The sequence below is a fragment of the Plodia interpunctella genome, chromosome 9 (genome assembly GCF_027563975.2).
Source record: "Plodia interpunctella isolate USDA-ARS_2022_Savannah chromosome 9, ilPloInte3.2, whole genome shotgun sequence".
In the NCBI taxonomy this organism is placed as follows: domain Eukaryota; kingdom Metazoa; phylum Arthropoda; class Insecta; order Lepidoptera; family Pyralidae; genus Plodia; species Plodia interpunctella.
The window spans coordinates 8,587,322-8,610,816 of record NC_071302.1 but is presented as its reverse complement, the minus strand read 5'-3'; the positions used below and the strand labels follow the sequence as shown (position 1 = coordinate 8,610,816).

At 35.0% G+C, this 23,495-nt stretch overlaps 2 protein-coding genes across 36 annotated transcripts in view; both read right to left on the bottom strand.

The window, feature by feature from the left end:
- Window positions 1–23,495, bottom strand: part of mod(mdg4) (modifier of mdg4) — a 167,753-nt gene that overhangs the window by 89,174 nt on the left and 55,084 nt on the right. The window contains exon 5 of one of the 35 annotated variants that reach the window (XM_053749152.1): window positions 3,994–4,244. The exons of the other annotated variants lie outside the window; for them this stretch is intronic. Within the exon in view, the coding sequence (XP_053605127.1) occupies window positions 4,009–4,244 (236 nt within the window). The 3' untranslated portion in view covers window positions 3,994–4,008. Of the gene's footprint in view, window positions 1–3,993; window positions 4,245–23,495 lie in introns of those variants that run through there. 35 annotated transcript variants of the gene reach the window in all.
- LOC135309787 (uncharacterized) lies at window positions 10,083–13,779 on the bottom strand. Its single transcript, XM_064436170.1, has 3 exons — window positions 13,671–13,779; window positions 12,322–13,267; window positions 10,083–10,510 (listed from the first exon to the last, which is right to left on the bottom strand). Exons 1-2 carry the CDS (start codon window positions 13,777–13,779, stop codon window positions 12,324–12,326), a joined length of 1,053 nt encoding a protein of 350 aa, XP_064292240.1. The 3' UTR covers window positions 10,083–10,510; window positions 12,322–12,323.

Genomic DNA, 23,495 nt, shown 5'->3' with positions numbered 1-23,495 from the left:
CAATTGTGCACAATGCCCGCTCGAGCACTCACTTGTTTTTCTCATTTAAAAAATGATAAACATCGAGATATTATGTACTAGGGACTATTATGACTTGTGTTATAAGTTTGATGATCATCGTTTACTTTATGAGCTTGTCTAATCTTTTCATATTCACGCAGTTTCTTGCTCTGGCTCACCAAAAAAAAGTGGCTTCGAGAACAAATTATTTGACAACTGGCGTGGCTGGCTATGCGTTGAACGAAGATGCTGTTGATTTCTGGAATTAAATGCGTAAAACTAATTGCCAAGTCAACCGAATAACAAAAATAGTTTCAAACGCTATTAAGTTGATATGCTTTCTCAATAATACTGACACAAACTTGAAACCCAATTCAACATTATATCATGAACTATGAATGAGTATTTATTATTAATTCTGTCTGAACGAGATAACTCAAAAGATTAATAAAAGTGTAAAAACATATTTCTGAAAATTATGTGATCGTGTTATGAATGTTTGGTAAACCACACATAATAAAGCCAATAGTATAAATAAAACAAAACTTACCATAGCTTATATGACTGCGAGTCGTCCCATGTTTCTGAAAAAGAAATAGAACCGTATACAAACCATGTACCACTCAAAGGATCCACCTACATATATACAAACTTAACGAGTAGCCATGTGTGCACTTTGCAAAAAATTTATGCAGATTGAGTTTTCGTTCCAAAAATATGTTAAACAAATCAAACCTTATTTTAAACTTTAATTACCTTAAGATAATTATTAGGCATGATTTAAATACAATTTCTAACACACTAGATTACATATATATAGAAAAAAAAATGTAGTTGCTTACATATTTTAATTCAAACATAAAAATAGCAACACCGGTTAATAGCTTTTGTCCTCAATTAAGATATAAAAAATACCAAAATACTTTTTAACAGCTCTACCTCTTCAAAATTACTGCATACTCAGTTAATTCTAAGATTTGAAATGACTGTGCGTGTTTCTCTGCGCGCATACTTCGCCATCGACAGTGACCAGCGAAGCCCTGCAGCCCGAGCTCCACTTGATACACAGCCACATCGCGCGACTGCCTGTCACCCTGCTGCATCGGTACCGGTATCCTCCCATCTCTATTACCGGTTTTCCATACCTCGATACTGTATATTTGGGCACTGTAAAAATTAAAACTCAATTAAGAATACTTGTTATAAGAAGCGTTGTCTGCAAGAGCGACGTAACGTTAACCTCATTTATTTTCAGTGAAACCTGTAGCGGTAACTATGATAAAAAAATCATAACGAACTCAACCGGTTTACCGTTCAAAGTAAACAAAATCCAGAATCATTATTCAATTGTCCATTGTTATTATAACAAAAAAACGACAAATTATTTATTTTACTTAGTAAGTGGTTTATTCAATGGTTATGTTCGTTTTTAGTGCTAACAATGACATGGTTTACTAAAAATAGAACAGATTTGCAACCTTTATATACAGAACTGCAACGCCACACAACTTTGGGCCCTTTACACCGATGATCTCGAACGTATCTGTGAGCGCCTATCTGAAGCATGGGTTTACCAAACTTTGTTTTTGTGTACACATAAACAGATCCTAAAAAAATATTTTTCTGTTAGCTAGGAAATATCAAACGAAATAAAATCGTTTTTTTTTTATTTTTACAGGATTCGTGGGTGGTACTCGAATCGTGAATCACCACACCTCATGGGTTCTATTCTAAATGGCATTTAATATGCATAGTATAGTACTACAATCGCTATAAACTGTAAAATGAAACCAAAAACTTATGTATTCCAAAGAAAAATGTCATGAATTAAAATACTTATGAACAAAAAGTGAAAATCAAAACATTCCTATTAGCACAACAACATTAAATACATGCACGAAAGAAAGGCAAACGTAATTAATAATTCATAATTTTTAGAGGCGTTAGTGATTATGGTCACATTTATTATTGACAATGACATCTTCGAAAATGGTTACGGTTGCTCTGCAGCCTTTAAACTTATGCTTGCAACGCCATATAGCCTTCGGGCCAGTGCTGTAGCGGCAGTCTAACGTGTACTGGTAGGGACCAAGTCGCAGCAATGGCTTTCCCAACTTAGTTGTCGTATACTCTGGAACTAAGCGACAAGTTATATTATATATAATTTGTCCTCGCCGCCTGACTCGCCAGATCTTCTATATTTCATTATCTTCATTCTGATTTTATCTAGTTCGATTCAACATACTGAGTTATTACTCTGAACTAAAGATTAATAAGACTACTAGTGACGGTGACTCTCCCTCAGACTGTCCCGCAATACCTACATAAATCGTACAAATTATGCACCGCCAAATTCTTTTTCTTGATTGAACAGGATTATTGCGAAAGTATTTACCGACTTGAATTACGGATTTGCCGCATTCCGAAGTAGTATAGGCTAGCTCATCTAAAATTAAACACAATATATAGAGGATAACTTCATGTTCGTACATAATTTTTAAATACACAACAAATAGACTTATTAGGCAACAAAAGTATTAACATATACAAATAACCTCTAGAACCAGTTACATCTTCGTGAATTTAATTGAATATAAACGCCGGGGAAAGCATAATACAAATATGTAGCTAAATTAAGTTTTAATAATAATTTTAAAATGTGAAACAGAAAAATGCGAGGTAATCTATTCCAGACATGGTATTGTAACTGAAACTTGTTGACTGGGAAGTGGAGTCAACCCACTTGATCTTAATGATTATGATCACTCTTCACCTTGACGATCTCCTCACCGACGGTTATTATGCTAGCTCTGCACGCTGACGTCCATTTAGAGCACAGCCATTGTACTTTGGGTCCCTTGTAACAGTTACGTCGGTAATACCGGTACCTGCCCATTTGGATCACTGGCGTCCCCCTATTGGTTATCGCGTACATAGGCTCTAGAAATTGATACATTTTATTGCATTCATCACATATAAGGTTTATGGAACTTATAAATGGCAAACTCAGTTACAAGAAATTTTCTGTTTGTAGCCTCTCCCATAGATTTTCACAGGCATACACCGGCATTAGAATAAAGCGGATAGTCATATTTATGCAATGAAAATATCCTGAACAAAACTGAATACTTTTTATTAGTAAACTATAGTATATCGTAAATCCACGTGATCCTAAATATGTATTTGTTTAATAATTTACATAAAATTCATTCATCGTCGGTAAGACAGTTAAAAATGGTTGTGTTTGTTATTTGTCTTTATTATGACACCATCTATTGTAGTCACGGAGACCCTGCAACACTTGCCCCATTGGTCACACAACCACCGAATCTTAGGACCTTTAGAACGACTGCTTTGGCAAAATCGGTTTCTACCGATCATCAAAACCGGTTTACCGCGTCTTGAAGTAGAATACCGTATATTTACAAAAATAATTTTTAAACTTATACTTTGAGAATTAAATGATTGCTTTTTTATTTTATTTCAATCAACTGCATCATAACAGCTTTATATACTTTATAAATATAAATAAAACTTGATTATGCCAGACACTAGTATTTATTATTTAATTCCATACAATACTTATCACACATAAAGTACACAAAGACTTTGTCAATAAATTATGTAAAAAAATGTATACTGTAGTCAGATATACTTAATTTAAATGAGTAAAAAAAATGATTAAAAACTATTTTAAAACTCTATTGTAAAATAAAAAGAAGCCAAATACAAGAATAAGTCGTGAAATCTTAGAATATTTCTAATATGTGATGTCGGAATATTTCCTTGTTGATGATTATAGGCGAATCTAATCCATAAACGTGTGCTTAGCCCTTCCATTGAGGCTTCCTTTGTAGGCTCAATAGCTCAAGTATTTTCAATGTTGGTCCAGAAATCAAAATTATATCTTGGTTTCCGATGTAATTATTTCTTTTTACAACAATCACAAATCTTTTTATTATGCTTTTGATAGCTTCGTTTCGTATTAGATCGTCGTACAAACACAGTTCAAACTGTCAGATGCAGAACACGAGGTCCAAAAACGTGCGGAATGTCATGTGTGTGATCATCCTTAACATTGACTAGAACGTTTTCGACGGTGACGAGGCGGGCCCTGCAGCGGCCGTCCCGCCATTTGACGCACCTCCACACAGCCTTGCAGTTCTCGTTCTTGTGCAGGTTGTACCGGTGACCACCGTACAGGATCACCGGCCGCCCGAAACGTGAGGTAGTGAACATTATGTCTGGAAATGACAAAATGCGTCAAACACATGAACGTGGTTGGCGGAGATTTATATGGCCTTGTGGGTTATTCAAGAAGGATAGTGTTTTTGGTATAGCAATTAGACAAAAATCATTAAAGTTGTATATTATGCAAAAGCCAAATAAAAACATATTTTTTAATACAAAAATTGAAATAAACATTATTTATTGTTAATTACTGTGATTAAAATCATATATTTTTCATATTTGGAGTGGGAATATATTAGAATATCTTAATGTCATAATAATCAACTGAGAACAAAATAATAAAAAAACTAAATAAATAACAATATACTTATATCAAAACCCCGAATTGGTATGAGAATGAACAAAACTTTATGAGCATACCCAAGAGTTATAAGTCATTTTACAACTATTTAATCCATTTATATATTATTTTTTTATTTATCTTTCATTTAATCGTGGTTTTCATAGAATGTTTACCGAACTACATAAGATCGTTTGTACTTGCAAGCAAAATAATATAAAATAGTAGTCCCATACAATATAGTAAACGAAATAGTAACGAATTTGCAGGTTTCCACACGATGTTTTCCTTCGCCTGAAGCAGGTCTATGTAAACCACTACATGTGAGACAGATTGGAATACAAACTGGTTGTCACGAGTAGGATACAAACCTCACCTTTCGATCAAAAACTAGCACCTTTAAGGACTGGACCGCCACCGTAATTACTTATATAATATTTCTCGTTCATAAAATGGAGACACGTCGTTAATAAAGTTGAGCGTGAGAATGAGGTTGAACGAACGACCGAACTATTACGTTATCTACAGTGACTACGGCGCTGCGACATTTCCATCTCCTCCACCGGTCACATCTCCAGACAGCCTTGGACCTGTCGTTATTGTACTGGTTGTACCGATGCCCACCAAGAAGCAGCACTGGCCTCCCATACTTCGAAACAGAGAAAACAGGCTCTGAAAGAAAGTAAATAAAAGTGTCATAATTGAATCTGATCGGACCCAATGAAGTTGAACTTTTGAAATGTGGATTGCATATTGTCAAAAAAGAAAAACGTTCGAAACATAATTATTAAAAATAAATTGAATACTTTCTTAACCAATTGATACAATTTAATTTTGTCCATAATTAATTTTATCCGTATTGTAGCAGTAACGTATCACATCAATGATGCCCACGATAGCTCTAAGATTGAACTCCAAAACATTTTAAATTCTGTTTAATAGCACTATGATTTTTATTATTTTTCGGATATCTCACCGGATCGAACAGAAAAGAGCACTGACCAAAGTTTTTTATTCAATTTTAACCCTTTTCAAAGGGCATACAATTAGATCCACCACACCATTTTCATATACACATGTAGAATCACCTTTGCTTACAAACTAAACATTCGGTAAAATGAGCACATGTCCATTATATTCTGCTTAGAATACAATAATAAATAGTAATCAAAGTAACAAAAGCACACACAAGAGATTTAGAAAAAAATACAACTTAATGACCCTAAAATTGAAAATTACACTTAACACTAAAGATCTTGTGACCGTTGCAGCTATTTAGCAAAAGATCATCACTCAGTTATTACTTTACTCAGAGCAAAGTACTATATTCTGCCACAACCTGACAGAACGAATATTAATGTTATCGCAAATTTTATTGAAGCTCACAAATAGTTAGCATAAAATTAGTTTAGGCAAAAGTAGTTGCTTTATGAGAAGTTTTATGGACTTTGTAGTTTCATTTATTTAAGAATATTTAATATCGTCGCTGCAATAGTGGTGGGTACGACATGCTATTGTTAATCCAAAGCCGGTCTTCAGCGAAAGTTTTTAAAGAACATAATATAATATATACAAAAACGTATACAAAATAATTGTTTCTGAAACACTCTGTGGACAACATTCAAGCTTCTCTAGCAATCAAAATGTCCGATGATATGACAGGGCCTTGCCCTTCGACCAAAGCATTTAATGGACGTGTGTTCCTCCGGGCATGGAAAGCAAGAACAAGCAGCATTGTTGATGCAAGCAAAAATGTGAAGTAAAAAAAATGTCTGAATGTTGACATATCTTTGTTGATGGTGTAAAGCAAATTACACGTGAACCCGGTTTAATAGTGCGTATGGTTGGAGTTGTGTTTGACGACCAATTTGTCGATGGTGGTGACGGAGCTGCGACAGCGATGATCGCACCACTTGACGCAGCGCCAGACTGACTTGGTTTTGTTCACACTGTGGTGGTTGTATCTGTGCCCGTGCAGCAGCAGCACCGGCCTGCCCATTCGCGATGTCGTGTAAAATGGACCTGGAATAATTCATACTTCTTAATATTAAAGTATATTATATATGCATTAAATTTATGCAAGAATAAACTTGTCTTATTTTAACGATTAATTATTTCAACAGCCGATTGAGTAATCCTAAAATTTACTCACTCAATATATAGTCTAATATATAAAAACCAAATAAACCTAGGTAATTCTTGCATAAACTAATTGCCCAACAACCACCCGACAATATTCATAAGGTACAGTCAGTTTGATAAATTAGATGATTCAACTTATTTCGCCCGAACTGGATTGTCCATATTCAAGGTGTATTATTCATAATGTTATAATTCATCACTTGGTCCATAACACATATAAATACGAATGTAAGAAGTTAATTTTATATATTTTCTACTATTCTGTTTTCAAAAATAAAAATAAATTACTTTATGATAGATCAATTTATAATATTTGCAATTTATCAAGTTTGTGATTACACATCAAACAGAACTTTCGCTTATTTTTCTGGATCAGTTGTGGCTATGTTGGTTGTTGATGGCATAGACTTCGGAATCATGAGTCTTGACCCAAGCGCGGCAACCCAACGACGGTCGCTTAACGCACACAAAGAAGCCTCGTTGGCCTCTACTGCTGGAATGAAGGTTAAACCGATGCCAACCCAGAAGTATCACTGGTTTTCCGTACTTCGAAGTTGAAAACACAACTGTAGACAATAAAAATGTATAACTATTTGCGACATTACAATGAGTTCTACAAAATGTCCCAAAATTTTTAGCGAATATTGAAGTGAAGTGAATATATTATTAATTCCCCACAGCTCCCCTTGCATTCACGGCATCTTTGACACAATTCACTCATCTATTTGGTTTTTGTTCTATTTGTGTTTAACCAGCGAACTCACAAACCAAACTAGAAAAAATAGAACTAGTAAAATAGAGAGAGAAGAATGTATCATCAGCCTATTTCTAATAAATAAATGCTCATAGTCACAATCCTTGCCAACTGATGGCGATGGCGGATCACCGCGTCTGTCCTGTGCTCTGTGAATAACTTTAGATATATACTAAGACATTATTAAAATAACATGACGTGTGTGGGCTCAGTTTGAAGGTGTCAGTCGTGATTTGTTTAGGTTTAATGATTATATGAGTAATCTATGTATTTCTATTTGTACATTTTTATTAAAACTTCCGGGTTTAAATTGTATTTATAAATCAATACGAAAAAATTAAAAATATTGTTAATTACAAACTCGGTGACTCTAAAGGTGGTTTCAGTCAACTTTTACGTTAACTAAAAAAACGTCAAAGTTGCACCTGCACAGAATAACGTAAAGGACGTCATTTTCTATGAACGTCAGTGACACGCAGGTTAAAGTTAACGTCAAAGTTAAGTGGTGCACTTAAAATGCATATGTAATATCATAATATACATAGTACGTATATATTAATACATATTCATGGTTCATATCCTATATAATATAGGTCATAGCAGACATTAGTACCTTACTCGTATAATAATAAAATATACAAAATAGGCTAAATGACAAATGTTTGTGTTTTATGACTATTCGAAGGCCCTTGTATTATAAAAACACCAGTGAAGAAAATACTGTGACAATGGTTAAGTTTGATTTTCTTTTTATACTTTTTGAAAATAGACTCTCCAACAAACTTTAAATCTTTGTATAATGCTGCATTGTTACAGTCTATGAATTATCATAATGATCCTAAATATATTTTGACGACCTCGGTGGGGCAGGGGTAAAGTGCTTGCCTCTGAACCGAGAGGTCTCTAGTTCGATCCCCGGTCGGGTCATGATGGAAAATGATCTTTTTCTGATTGGCGGGTCTTGGATGTTTATCTATATATGTATATGTTATAAAATATAGTATCGTTGAGTTAGTTACGAACTTACTTTAGGGCTAGCTTTATCTGTGTAATTTGTTGTAATATATTTATTATATTTTATTATTTATATATGATTTGATTTTTTTGTAAAAACATTGAATGACATTTTTGTAAAAACTTTTTATATTCAGACAAGAGGGGTTACGTGTCACGTGTTTATGCCGTAAACAGGTACCTACGCGTGCACTTGTGGGTTACTTTATATAATTTATATGTATATTTATTATGTTCAATGCAAGTAATGTTTGTGATCAATATCTAGTGTGATGTTGTATTTTTCATGACAATCGCTCTTATTTTTATCGATATTAAATACTCTAATGTCAATTTTCGCAAAGCAATTTACTTGGGAAGTGGCTCACTTGCAACTGTACACTTTTCGATATGTTTTTTTATTTCGATAAGCTCTTTGAACCAGCCAGATGGATTTAGTAATCTTCGAAAAATTGGCAACAAACATTCGAGTAAACAAAATATAATTAATGGTTAAACAAACTTACCTTAGCGACGTTTGACCATAATTATACAAGACGTTGCATCCGAAGAGATTTATTTAATTCACTATGTAGTTCCACTCTTTAATGTACTGGGCATGTAGCACAATTTTAGAGTCAAAATTCAAAATTTCATATTGAAACGACTTATTTGATAGTTCCTGGTACCCCCACCAGAGGGGAGGGGCGCCCTTGCAATGACCGCACGCATCGGCCGGCCTCATTGTTTTTAGAGTCAAATTTTACAATATATTGTTGTCTAGGGTATATGATATATTTTTATATATTATAGGGTTGGGAGGGTTATAAATCTCTTCGGATGCAACGTCTTGTATAATTATGGTCAAACGTCGCTAAGGTAAGTTTGTTTAACCATTAATTATACTTCGCCGTTGCATCCTCGAGATTTATTTAATTCACTATGTAGGATGTTTAGAGTTTGTAAAATTTGGAGTAGTACAGGATCAGTTATTAAAAGTCTTTTTGCAGTGAATAGTTTAATAACGAAATGAAAACTAATTAGCTTATACTTATTTGACGACTTATAAATGAAAATTAATTAATAATTGCTTCCGCGAAGTTGCTTCTGTCGTCACTTTCATTTAAAGGACGATTATAGAATTTAGCAAACGTAAAACTGTTTCCTGACCAACCAGCGGATTTTTTAATTATATCAACGGACAGCCCATGGCGGAGCGCCGCCGAGGTAGAAGCATGGCGAGTGCTATGGGCCGAAAAAATTTCAATATTTATCCCGCTTTCACTCATTATCTCCTTGATCCATCGACTTATAGTCGATGGGCTGGCATTATGAAATGGTTTCCTGGTGGTTAGGAACAATCGTTCTGTGTTGGCTATAGAACGATGACGTTTTGTACAATCTATGTAAGACAGAAGCGCCCTCGCGGGACATATTTCTTTTCTACCAGGAAAGAACGGAATTACCAAATGAGGCATGGAACGATTCATTTCTGAGGTTTTAATCATATCATTAATTATTATTTCAATTTTAGAATCATGAATTTTAATATTTGATAGTCTTATCAGCGACAATGTCTGAACTCGTTGTCCAGATGACAATGCGAGTAGAATTGCTACTTTTTTAGTAATTCTCGTTAATGATAATTCTTCGTTCGGAAAAAATTGAGCAACAAAATCAAGCACGGTATTAGGATCCCAGGTGGATTGGTATCTTGGGAAGCTAGGTCGGGATCTAAATACACCTCTCAAAAACCGAACGACTATGTCATTTTCACTAAATGATTTACCGAAAACTAAACCGAGTGCAGAACGATATGTATTTAAACTGGAGTAGCTAATACCGCTGTTAAATATAACGGTTAAGAATTCTAGCATTACGGGTAAATTATAATGTAAAGGATCACAATTCTTTTCAATGCAAAAATGCCACCACTTTTTTAATGCAACATTATACTGTTTGAGAGAGTTATTAGATAAAGACGATATTATTATATTGATTGTTGCTGGGTGAAGTGAGCGTCGTCCGAATATCGTCCTGACAATTGACATGATACCAGGGTAAGTGTCTTCCATCGAGGGTGAGGTTCCCTGGAAGGAGAAATTAATAAATTTTTATCTGGTTCAAAGAATATTGGTTCATGAGTCATGAGTGATTGTAGCAGAGGGTACCATGGTTGGCTTGGCCAATGTGGTACAACAATAATGCCATCTGCTTCATCATTTATAACTTTTCTGAGGCACTTGAGAATTAACGAGAAAGGTGGAAACATATAAAAGAAATTGGTAGACCAGTTTAAGGTAAAGGCGTCAACATTAGTGGCGGAAGGGTCTCTCTTCCACGATACATATTTTTTGCATTTCGCATTGATTCTAGAGGCGAAAAGATCGATTTCCGGTTCCCCGAATTCCTGAATTATTTCGTTGTAAACGGTGGAAGATAGACTCCATTCCGTGTCTATGTTCCCTCGTCTAGATTCTTCATCTGCTTCTACGTTTTCCCGAGATCTGATATATGAAGCATAGATATATAATTGCCTTTCCTCGCACCACTGCCATATTTCGCGAGTTATGTAATTAAGATGGGTAAATTTTATTCCACCCATGCGGTTTATATATGAAATGGCTACAGTATTATCGATACGAAGTAATATTTCAGAATTTCGTAAGTTGCTGGCGAAACATTTAAGTCCTATAAAGGCTGCCTTAAGCTCTAGAAAGTTTATGTGATATTGCGATTCTTGAGCGTCCCAAAATCCATTTGAACGTTCACCTTGACACATTAACCCCCAACCAGTTAAAGACGAATCGGAGAAGATTTCTAGAACGAATCGGCCACTACGAATAGGATTGTAAGACTTCATTATATGGGTCTTCCACCAATCAAAATCATGCCTTAGATTTTTATTTAATAACATATAGTCATCATAATTATCATTAGATTTCTTTAAGGCTAAAAATTTTTCTCGTTCGAATACCTTCGTATACATCCAACCATAAGAAATAGCAGGACAGGCGGATGTTAGTACCCCAAGATATTTTGCAAAATCTCGAATAGAAATTTTATTTTTCCTAGAAATTTTAATAGTTGATTCCAATATTTTTTGTCTCTTCTCTATAGGGAGTCCTAATCTCATATTATAAGAATCTAGCTCGAATCCTAAAAAAATTATAATTTGACATGGTACCAGCTTGCTTTTGTCGTGGTTTATTACAAACCCCAGAAATGTCAACAAGCGCACAGTTTCTGTAACACACTTTAGGCAGTCTTCATAGGAATGACCTAGGCACAAATAATCGTCCAAATAATTGACCAAGTAAAAACCTTTTTTCCTAAGACAAGTAATAACCGGCTTCATTAATTTTGTAAAAATATATGGTGCTGAAGAAAGTCCAAACGGTAGACACTGGAATTCGTAAGTATGTTGCTCAAATTTAAATCTTAAATATTTTTTTGACGATTCATGCATATTTATTAAAAAATATGCATCTTTTAGGTCAATGGTAGCTAAATAACAAAATCTAGACATTAACTTAGTAGCCGTCCTATGATCCTCCATTTTAAAATGTTGAGTGTCCACATACTTATTGAAGGACTTCAGATTAAGTATAAATCTAAATTTATTATTTGGTTTAGGTATCAAAAATATTTTTGATATATACTGACCAGGTTCATCATCACAATATCTTACGGCACTTATTTGTAATAATTTATTTAATTCTATGTGTAATGCATGGTTTTCAGTTTTTGAAAAAACTGTGTTCATCGGTTCTTTTGTTTGGAACACACCTTTGATGAGAGGAATTTCATAGCCTGAAATTATTTTTAGAATAAATTGGTCATCCGTGATGGATTTCCATCTGGACAGAAAATATTTTAACCTGCCAGCAAGATTTGGTACCTCTATCGTGTCCTGGAGCGAGGTCTCGCACGAGTCTTCGATGTCTCTTGGCGTCGATCTGTGGTCGGAGCTGATGTCTTCGCTGGGCGACAAATCGGTCGAGTTTTGGCCCCGCCCCGTCGATTGCCACGTTGATTTTGACGGGGAGGGCCCCTCCAGTTTCCCTGTTGTCCTGTAGTCTTTTTAGACGTCGAAACTTCCGCAAAATTTGTCTTCTTAATCTGTAGACCTGACTTCTCAGCAGATTTAGAGGCTTTTATCTTATCGGTAAGATTTTCACCGAAAAGAAGGGAATCTCTTTCTACGTCTTGAATCATATCCAAGAATTTTTTGTCTAAAGAATATGTAATTAATTTACGTCTATTTGATGTGTTTTCAAAGTGTAAGTCCAGTAAGATTTTGTTGACCTCAGAAAGGCGTTTAATTAGGTCTACCTTGTCCAGGTCTTTCTCGATAAGTGATGATATTATATTTGTCAAAGCAGCTATACCTAGACCAAGATATGCTTGTGCCCCTTCTAAACGCTTATCGCGATTTTTTGTAGAATCGTTTGTAACAGCTGCGATTTCGGGGTTTAACTTGGGGGCTTTGACTAACTGAAAATTTTCGGGTACCAAAATGTTCTCGGTAATCTCCTTTTTCTGTTCTCTCTTCAGCCCCTCACACAAGATCCGCCCCCAACGTTTAGATATCTCTTCTTGAATTCTTGATCCAAAAACCTCCATTTTTTTCTTAGATTCTCCCAAAATGTCAAGTATATCGATAGGAATCCTATCATTGGGCTCGTCGACTGGGGTGGCTATAACAGGACATTCATCTTGTTTGCTTGTGGATGGCCCCGGATCAACAATGGCTGACTTTATGTTAGGACTATTGGGGGGCGACTCCTCTGGACTTTCAGCCACAGATTGTAGGGTCGGGGATAAGTCCCAATAAGCGTAAGGCGCTGTAAATATAAGTGAATAATGGTCACGATCTCGTCATGACTAAATGTACGCGTAATGGTATCATCGTGATCGCATCACGATAGTAAACCAAGGGTTCACATGACTACGATCGCATCGCAGTACTTTCATGTGCGCGACTATGATCGCATCATAGTACAATGCACTGTGTGTATTAAATATATTCTCATAGGTACTATTTAATAAATCTACTCCGAACTAAGCTGATTGTGTATAGAAAGTTTATTTCCATATAAATGTAGGTAGGTGGATAATTTATAACATTTAACACTGTGTGTTTTTCATTGTAATCCAATGTCATTTGTAATAAAATATCACTGGTCCAATTTTATCAATTCATAGGTTATTAACTATTATTTACGTAAAAATAGAAAATAAACTTACATTTATCACTACTGCACGAACTTTCCCGGCGTCGGCGTAGTCGTTTTTCCAACTTCCGTATCTTTGCTTTAATATAATCCGAAGAATCCTTATTCTTTCTCTTACCCATAGTGGGTACTTAGAAAATCACAAAAACAAATATCAAGATACTGTACTACGATGCCCGCACACAAAAAGCGAATGAGGCCGGCCGATGCGTGCGGTCATTGCAAGGGCGCCCCTCCCCTCTGGTGGGGGTACCAGGAACTATCAAATAAGTCGTTTCAATATGAAATTTTGAATTTTGACTCTAAAATTGTGCTACATGCCCAGTACATTAAAGAGTGGAACTACATAGTGAATTAAATAAATCTCGAGGATGCAACGGCGAAGTATAATCATCAATTGTGGGGTAATTTTGAGGTAATTTACATTGCACTACCACTGAAAAACACTCAGGTGATTCGAATTCGAAATTTTTTACGTTCCCCTTCACGTTGTCGACACCACCACCGCTTTGAAAAAACATCCTTAAATGCATTTCTGTTAAACCTAAAAAAAATATGTACCTCGTTAGATTATCATCATACCTCGTATGGTTTATCACAGAAAATTCATACTTATTTGTTAAGCTACAAACAAATGATTTTATAGAGATCTATGAATTTGATAATTGAAAGCTAAGTATTTTTATTGTTTAAAAAAATAATAAAAGGATTGAAATGAAAAGTGAATTAATATACTTATTTGTATTATAATTATATAATAACTATAGTATGATAATGACAATTTTTTTGCTATTTTAACCAATATATATTATGAATCAGGTGAGGAATTGGGATATTATTAATAGGCAATGACCGCGCGCTTTAAATGCAAACCATTTTGGGAAAAATAAATAACTGACTGAACTGAACTACCTAATTTATCACATTGCCTCGACATCTCGACAATAACAGACATAAAAAAATACTATGTACCAGGATCAGTCATCATGGCTCCGGCGCTGCGAGGCTCTGGTGACTCGTCAGGTAACCGATCCCTCCACGCCGGCGACGCCGCTGCCGCCGGTAGAACTAACACGGTTAGGTGGACAAGTCTACGAAGAGTCGGTTTTGTAACAATTCATTTCTATCTGTCACTGTTTTAAAACTTGATTTTAATTGTTTCGTACCATAGACTTCCCAATAGGCAACAAGCATAATAATAATGCCTAAGTCAATTTGATTACATTAGCACATTGCCCTTTCATTTTGGGCATTATTCAAGTTTCCCGGGCCTTTTTGAAAGTGTCCAATGAATCACTGATACATAACATATGTATGTATGTATATATGAATAAACGATTACATTTTACGTAGTACCGTGTTTGCTAAAATGAAGTATTATAAAACTAATGTGAAGCATTCAATTTAAAATTAAATTGTATAAAAAAAAATTAGCTGACCAATACTATTTACGTAGATTAGGTAAGTTATTAGATAAGCTTTTACTCGCCTCATCTCGTATGCATGGAAAGATCAGTTTTGTCCCCGTTCCCGTAGGAATTTCGGGAAACCGTGTACTAATAATTTATTTTAATAAGTAAATAAGATATTAAATAAATAAATCTTGATAACACTGTATGACGTTAAACAAAACTAGACGGCTCATAAATTAGAGTAAAATCTGAATGCCCGAATTATGCTTTCCGAACCATTTGCTAATTTTAGGTTAAGAGTTTCATTGAAATGAAAACTGTGGAATGAAATTTAGGCATACTTTTGTGCAACACGTACAAATAACTTAAGACATCTGGTAAAAAAATCAAATTAAGTATATTCAATGCGTGTGAGAGTTCCTGAAGGTCACAATAGAGTTGTCGACAGTAGCGATGATGGCGCGACAGCCGCGGTCCCACTTGATGCACCGCCAGCGCTTCTTCACCGTCTCCTTGTTGTGCCAGTCCAGGCTGTATCTATGGTCGCCGCACTGTATCAACGGGTTACCATGTCGTGATGTCGTAAAGATTGCCACTGAAAATATGCAGGACAACTTTAGAACTACTGCGCGTGTTCTGCCCTAAATAGAACCACAACATATCCTCCCGTGAATGTATACTAATTGACACAGGCCAGCGGCGGCGGTTGTAAAATCATAGTCGAATCTTCTAATTTTTAAAGTTTATTTTTCTGTCTTTGGGTGACTTGAGACCGCACTAAACTTGGGCCGCGGTCCCAGTCGCCCTAACACTGTATTTGAATGTAAAAAAAAAACATACATAAGATAAAATTTTCTTTTATTATTAATAGTAAATAGATAACCCTCAACAGTCCACGCCAAGCACTAAGGCTTTATAATGGATCCGATGGACACTGTGATCACAATTACAAATATTTGCCCGCTTTAGGATATATATGGTTAAGTAATAAACTAAAATCTCATACTAAAATACACAACATGCGGTACCAGTGTTGAAATTATGAAATAAATTATATATATATATATATTTTTAATTTAAACAAGCATCTAAGTTTTAATTATTTAAAACCCTTGATGATTTTAAACTTATTCACAGTTAGGTACCACATAAATAGTAGATTTTAGACAAGGTTTGAAAGGAATCGAAAGGAATCAATTCCCACACGAGGCATTTAGATATAATCCAAGTTGAAATACCTATACATTTCGAACCTGTAACCGGAAAAAAGAAAAAAACACAATTACAGTTGTGGTAAGAGCAAAATGAATTTAATACATATTAAAATTCTAATTCCTGCATGGTCCCATCATAAAGCCTGCTAATTGTTTAGAATTCTCTAGATACTATTTTAAACATGGTTGTGGTCGGTCCTGATCTTGATGATCTCGTCGTGGTATGTGACGACGGTGGCCTTGCAGCCGTTGGAGCTCTTGGTGCACTTCCACGTGGACTTCACCTTGTCCCTGTACTTGTAGTATTGATTGAACTTGTGCTCTCCTACGTGGAGAACTGGGAAACCGTAACGGGATCGGGAGTACATAACTGAAACAAACGTATTCTGATATTTGGTATTTCTGATAATTTTTATTTTTTGATTCGTTTTCAAGTTCCACCTTAGTGTACGATTCCCGTAAGCATCAATATCAATATTCTTTAGCAAACTTGCAGTTTTATTTTAAATTTAAAACAATTTAGAAAATCTTGTACTCTCCCAAGAGTAAGATTAAATTCCCGAACATAGATGTCAAGAATATAGGATTTTCGAGAAGGAATAAGAAAAACAAAAACTTTATAAGCTGCCATTAACAACTGTACGACAAATATTAAAAAAAAGTGTAAATGTTATAGCTGTTCAAATAATAATATTAATAGCATAGCAGTAGTAATAACAGTTAAATATTGAGAAGATTTTAGAAAAAGTTCAACTTTTCTTCCAGGTTTGCTAAAACAATAAAGAAAAATGTGCAAATTATCATTTCAACTCCCAAGCTGTCAACGTTTTGGCAATATGATCCGTAGTAAACGTGTATACCCATATACACATGACAATACGTCTACATTGGATTTCCAACTGTGCGTAACAGGACCATTTGACCAGATACCACTGCGTCGCTTGTCATGCTATGTAAGTTTTTTTCAAATAACGATTTCTAAAAATAGTAAATCAGAAATCAGCAACAAATCATTCATCTGCAAACATTTTTTTTTGTGGAAGGGTAAATATAAATTATCAAGAATCAAATAATAGTTTATCTACAGTTATTATTTACACAAATGCTTGTCTTTCTATCTCGCTATGCAGAGACTGTTACAAATCGTTTTGATTTTTACTTTCTTCTATTTATTTGTACCTCCGTCTCGCCGTCGGGGATAAGAAATGTTCCACAAGTTTTTATTCAAGTTCTATCACTATAGAAATACATGTAATAAAAATCTAATTATCCTATGATAAAAGTATTTACAGAATTAAATTATGATCCGAGCTCATTATGAATAAAAACAACACGTTAGTATTAACGAATATCCACTCTACAGCTCGGGTTCCGTATGTGACTTCGAAACTTCATACTGTGATTTTTGTTATACCGAATACCTTATTCCGATATTTCATAGTATAATGTTTTTTTCTAACGATGCTTTGCAAACCCAATGTTATGTTAGTTCTATGACTCTTTGCTGCTGGTAGGTTTGTAAGTACAAATACAAACCTACCAGCAGCGCTGATTCAGTAGTCCAGTGATTTACTCATTCAGATGCAATAGAGCACTTTTTTCGAAAGCAGATATAAATATGTTTCTTTATTCTCAATTTAAGCTTCCGATAATTTCAAAGTACTTACTTTGAATTTATCAGAACTTTGTACTACACAATCTCACTTACTATTCAGACGGTAATCGTATCAGTGATTGTGTGGCTTCTGTTTGACAATGACGTCGTCGATAGTGATGAGGGTGGCACGACATCCCGAGTGGACCTTGACACAAATCCACCTCGCTCGGCTTCCGCTGCTGCCACTCCACTTGTTGAATCTGTAATGACCCAGACGAATCACGGGTCTTCCAGCGCGTGATACTTCGAAGACGGCTTCTGAAATAATTAAAAAATATTTATCAACCTTTTATACGATATTGATACTTTTTACTCAATAAATGCATGTGTCACTTAGCAAACATCTCTCGCTTAAAGTTGACATATTAATCAATATAATATTGATTAACAATACGAGTATACTTAATAAGTAAGTAAAATATTTTAAAGGCTTTCACTGGAGAGATTGCATTAATTCGTCTTCAAAACATATGCTATGCTTAGGTTAATTCATTCATACACAAGTAAGATCACAAATGATTTTAATGATTGTGTACGTTATGTATCGCAATAATGCCGTCGTCTATTGTAACGATTTTGCCCGGGCATCGATCTCGGGGTTCGCGGCTGCACAGCCACCGGGCCTTGGGCCCATGTGTGGTCTTCTTGTTAAACCGGTACTGACCAATTTGGATCACAGGGTTCCCGTAGCGAGAAACTGTGAATATCGGTTCTAGAACAAATCATACATACAAACATAGGAGCAGACATTCTGTAGAAAATAGTCAACTATTTTATATTATATATTAGTAAGATATTTAGAAATAACTAAATTATCATATCAAATCATTTATTGCTTCCTTACTATAGGTGTTTTTTATTAAATTAGAAACAATTATTATATTTGCTGTGCTAGTAACGATATTAACAAGTATTCTATAGGAATTAAACTTACACCAAAAACAAAATACATGTAATCTTAAACTAACTATAAATAAAAAAAGTCCCGCAGGTCAATGGTCGTACCCCAATTAGTATATAACATGAAACAACAAAGTATAAAGTTCAAAGTGTCATTGATGGTTGTGGACGTCATAGTGTCTCACAATTTTATTCTCAATTGTGAAGAGTTTCGCCTTGCATTTGGTGGTGACCTCTTTCACACAACACCACCTTGCCTTGGGTCCGGAATAACTACTCTTTTTGTTGTATCTATGCTCGCCGAACAATATTACAGGCTTTCCGTAACGCGAAAATGTAAAGAATGGCTCTGAAAAAGAAGCACAACTCTCTGGGTTTTAAGGACACACGTATCTACAACTACAATTAAATCCACATCAGCGTTATTATTATCCAGGCAGACGTGGGCCGGTTAACACTTTTTGGATAAAAGATGTTGCGACAGTAGATGTGCACGGTTAATATGTGAATTAGCGCAGAAGCACTTTTTTGCCCAGAATTTTTATATATTATATATACCTCGATAATATTTCTATGAAGTGGAACCTTGAGTGAACGTAATAAAAATTTGGTTCCTGTAATAACAAAAAACTACAAACACTATTTAAAATCAAATATCCAACATTAATAATTATAAAAATCATTTTATTTATTTTCATAGCACTTAAAATTAATCATCAATATTAAGTCAACATTAGAATTCCCAAAGAGTATTGATGAGAGGCGGGTAGTAAAATCACAGTCGTATCTTCGAAATTGTACGGTTTATATTTTACGATCACCCCGGGATTGAAAAGAACACGCGAATATGTTGAGTCATCTAAATAAAAAGTTTAAAGTAAAATCCAACCAACAATGAAATCAAGTTAACCGTATAATCATAAAAATCATTATTATTTTGAATTCCCATCCCAGAAATAAATACAAACTTATTATATCAATACACGATTCTTGTATCGTCGTTCCCTTTTAGTTTTATTATGATTATGTTCAGAGAAGACCTGGACGATCTGGTCTTCGAGGGTAATGACTTTAGCCCGACATCCATAACAGGCTGCTTTGACACACACCCAGCGTGCGCGGGGGCCCTTGCTTCCGGACCATTTGTTAAACCGGTGTGGCCCTATCTGGATCACTGGCTTGCCGAAACGTGATGTTGTGAAAACAGGAGTGTCTAGAAACGTTAAATATGTCGATCGTTGGAAGTAATATTTCTAGCTGCTAATCATCCAGTCTTTCCAAAAACAACTGTCTTGATAATAATAGAGTGGTTTGTCACTTGTCCATTTCACACACCGACTGATGTAACATCAAATAAAGTGGAGGTTTTCACACTAGATTTACAGTCGGCAAAAGCAAATGCTACAGATAACATATCAAGACTTTATCTTTTAGACATAATAAGAAAAATCGTTACTTTAGGCTTCGTCATTTAAGTAAATAAATAAATAATTGAAAAACTCAAAAAAATAAGGTTTTATTACTAATGGTTATGTTCGTTATTGATTTGTATGATGACATCCTCGAGCGTGTATATTTTAGCTTTGCAGCCGTTGCAGGCCTTGACGCAGACCCAGCGACCCTTCATGCCTTTGCTTCCGCTCCACTTGTTGAAGCGGTACTGACCAATCTCGATCACCGGCTTACCGAAGCGTGAGGTGGTGAACACAGGCACATCTGCATTTAAATGCTGTTATTTAAATTTATGCTGTGTTTTGACGAGCAAATGTCGAATGAACAAACTGGTTAATTGAAGTATGAAAATGTTACAGAGAGAAGGAATTTATAACAGAAGCTACGAGAGCTTCGCGCGCGTCATAAACTACTAAATGCCATGTATACACGAATCTAAAATTACTTAAGGCGACCCTAGAAGTCAATTCTCCTTTGAAACCATTCATTTATAACCTTTTTCCAAATATTTGTGAGTTGAAGAAATTGATTATCACTCACGTTATCATATTATTCATCCATTTTTAAAAATCCATTTTTTCATCCATTTTTTTTTCAAAGACTCGTTGAAACTGATACAAATACACATTTTACTTTTCCTTGAAGAAAAATGGTTGATTCAAATGTAATAACTTCAAACAAAATTTTGTTTATATATACAAATTACTACAAATGTCTATAATACTACAAATGATTATGTTCGGAGACAATTTGTACGATCTCATCATCTATCGTATGAATCTTGGCTTTGCATCCATTGCAGGTTTTGACGCAAACCCAACGCGCCTTGGATCCTGTGCTGAAGCACCTGTTGAACCTGTAGTGGCCGATCTGGATCACGGGCTTGCCATAGCGTGATGTCGTGAAAATTGGGACATCTACGGACGAAGATGAAATAACTGATAACATACCGGGATGTTCCAAAGATGATAATGAAAAAGACATTTACCTATTTACTAAGATAAAATATATATTTATTTTTACAATATTGAAATATGAAGTAATAAGAGCAGAATTAGTGGGTGTAGCAATAGTGGGAGGACCAATCACCGTAACGGTCCTCCCATTATTAGGACGCCCATGATCCAGATCGTTCTTGGACCAGTCTGGACCCACCTCCACCAGGAAATAGAACGAAATATTTCTAAGTTCGGAAAGTGGACATTCAAAAAATATAAATTCTGATAAAATTCTTCATATTCCAACTTTCAATAGGTACTTACTTAATTGCTTTGGGTCGACGACCAAACAGACAAATGATATGATATCATACTTAGGTATATGTTAGAAATTATTATAACCAGCTGATTCGCTACCGACATTAGCTTTTATGTTTATTCTATTATACATGCAAAATAAATGCTTCCAAAATAATGGCATTATTTTATTACATTATGTTATAGTCTGGTAAACTTTATTTTGATGACAAACGTTACATTATTCCACTATTAATATATACAATCATATTAATGATGACGCACACTTTATTAAATATACTTAAGTTAAAATATAAATGGTAATTTTTACTACGCAACGCATATTCTAATAAATACAGCAATATTGCGAAAAATGAAAATACCCAATATTCACATTTAGAAATCTGAAATTGTAGCAATAAATAAATTGTAATAATATCTTAAAATTATAATTTACATTGCATTAATCAATCATTAATTTGATTTCCGATAAAAATATAATACAGAAGCGGCACAAATTTAAATCGTTATAGTTTTATCCATAATTAGAATAATAATTTCATAAATATTGATTGGCATTACTATTACGTCGTTACTAAGTCACATTTCCTTGTGCCGATTCGACATCACATCATAAATACTACTGGACACTAGTCCTCTAGAACTAATGTACATAGAGAAGAAAACGAACGAGATCCAGTAAAAAATCAAATCACAGGTGAGTATGCTGATTCTTCATCTTGACGATGATGTTATCAAGAGTGACGAGGAAGGCGCGACAGCCCTGCTGGTTCTTCACGCACGTCCACCTGATCTGCGGGGGCTTGCTGCCACTCCAGCGGTTGTAACGATACCGGCCTAGTATTAAAACTGGATTGCCATAGCGAGTGGTTGCAAATGACGCTCGCTGGCCTGCAACAGTTGGGTGTATTAAGGGCTTTTATGTTTGTATTACACATCTCATAGATTAGAAGAAATAAAGAAAAGAAAGAAAAACGTTTATTTATTAAACATATTAGTACATACAGCACAGTACAAATAAAAACATATGTAATACTTGAGACAAAACGGTCTCCGCTCACAGCTTTACTAACTCTTACTTTTTTTCTCTTACTTTTAGCTTAATGGATGTCAATAACACTCTGTCAGGAATGCATGAGAATCATCTGATGATATGGCTATAACTCAAGTAAAAACAGCGTAGCTACGACACAGTACAAATTATATTTTGTACCATATTACTTTTCAGATTAATAGGCTTTTATTATTGTATATTCTCACAGAAACAATTGCTTGTAGGAATAATTCATCATTGCATAAAAGATTAGCACAAGAATGCTGAAATACTATGTTTTTTTTTTAATTGTAAAATGGACAAACGAGCATGCGGTTTGCCAGAAGGTAAGCAGGCAACGAACAACTAAACTATACAACCAACGCAACGGTGTAAAATTTAACACGTTTTTTCATGGTTGTGGATGTTGGTAGACTTAACGACAACGTCTTCGAACATGATGATGGTAGCCCTACATCCGTGCTTGGCGCGGACGCAGTTCCAGCGGCTCCTGGCGCCCTTGCTGGAGCTGTGCTTGTTGAACCGAAAGCCCTCCACGCATAGGGCTTGGCTTCCTCGGTTGGTAGTCTCAAAATACAGACCTTGTGAAATACAATAATTCATTAAAAATACAAAGTTAAGACATTATACATAATAGGTGGTAGGGCAATGTTCTGACTAATGGGTAAATAGCCAAGAAAGATCAAATTTCCTGTTGGACTTTAATTACAAAAGGAAAAACAAACGAAAACCTTAAATACAGGTACATAACAAGTTAAAGCACCTCTGATTTAGGAGTTTTGGGATGGAATCATATATTCAAAAAATCCTACGTCTGACTTTGATGGTTGTGTTCATTGTGGAACTTGACTATTATTTCGTCGAGCATGATGATAAGGGCCTTGCAGCCGTAC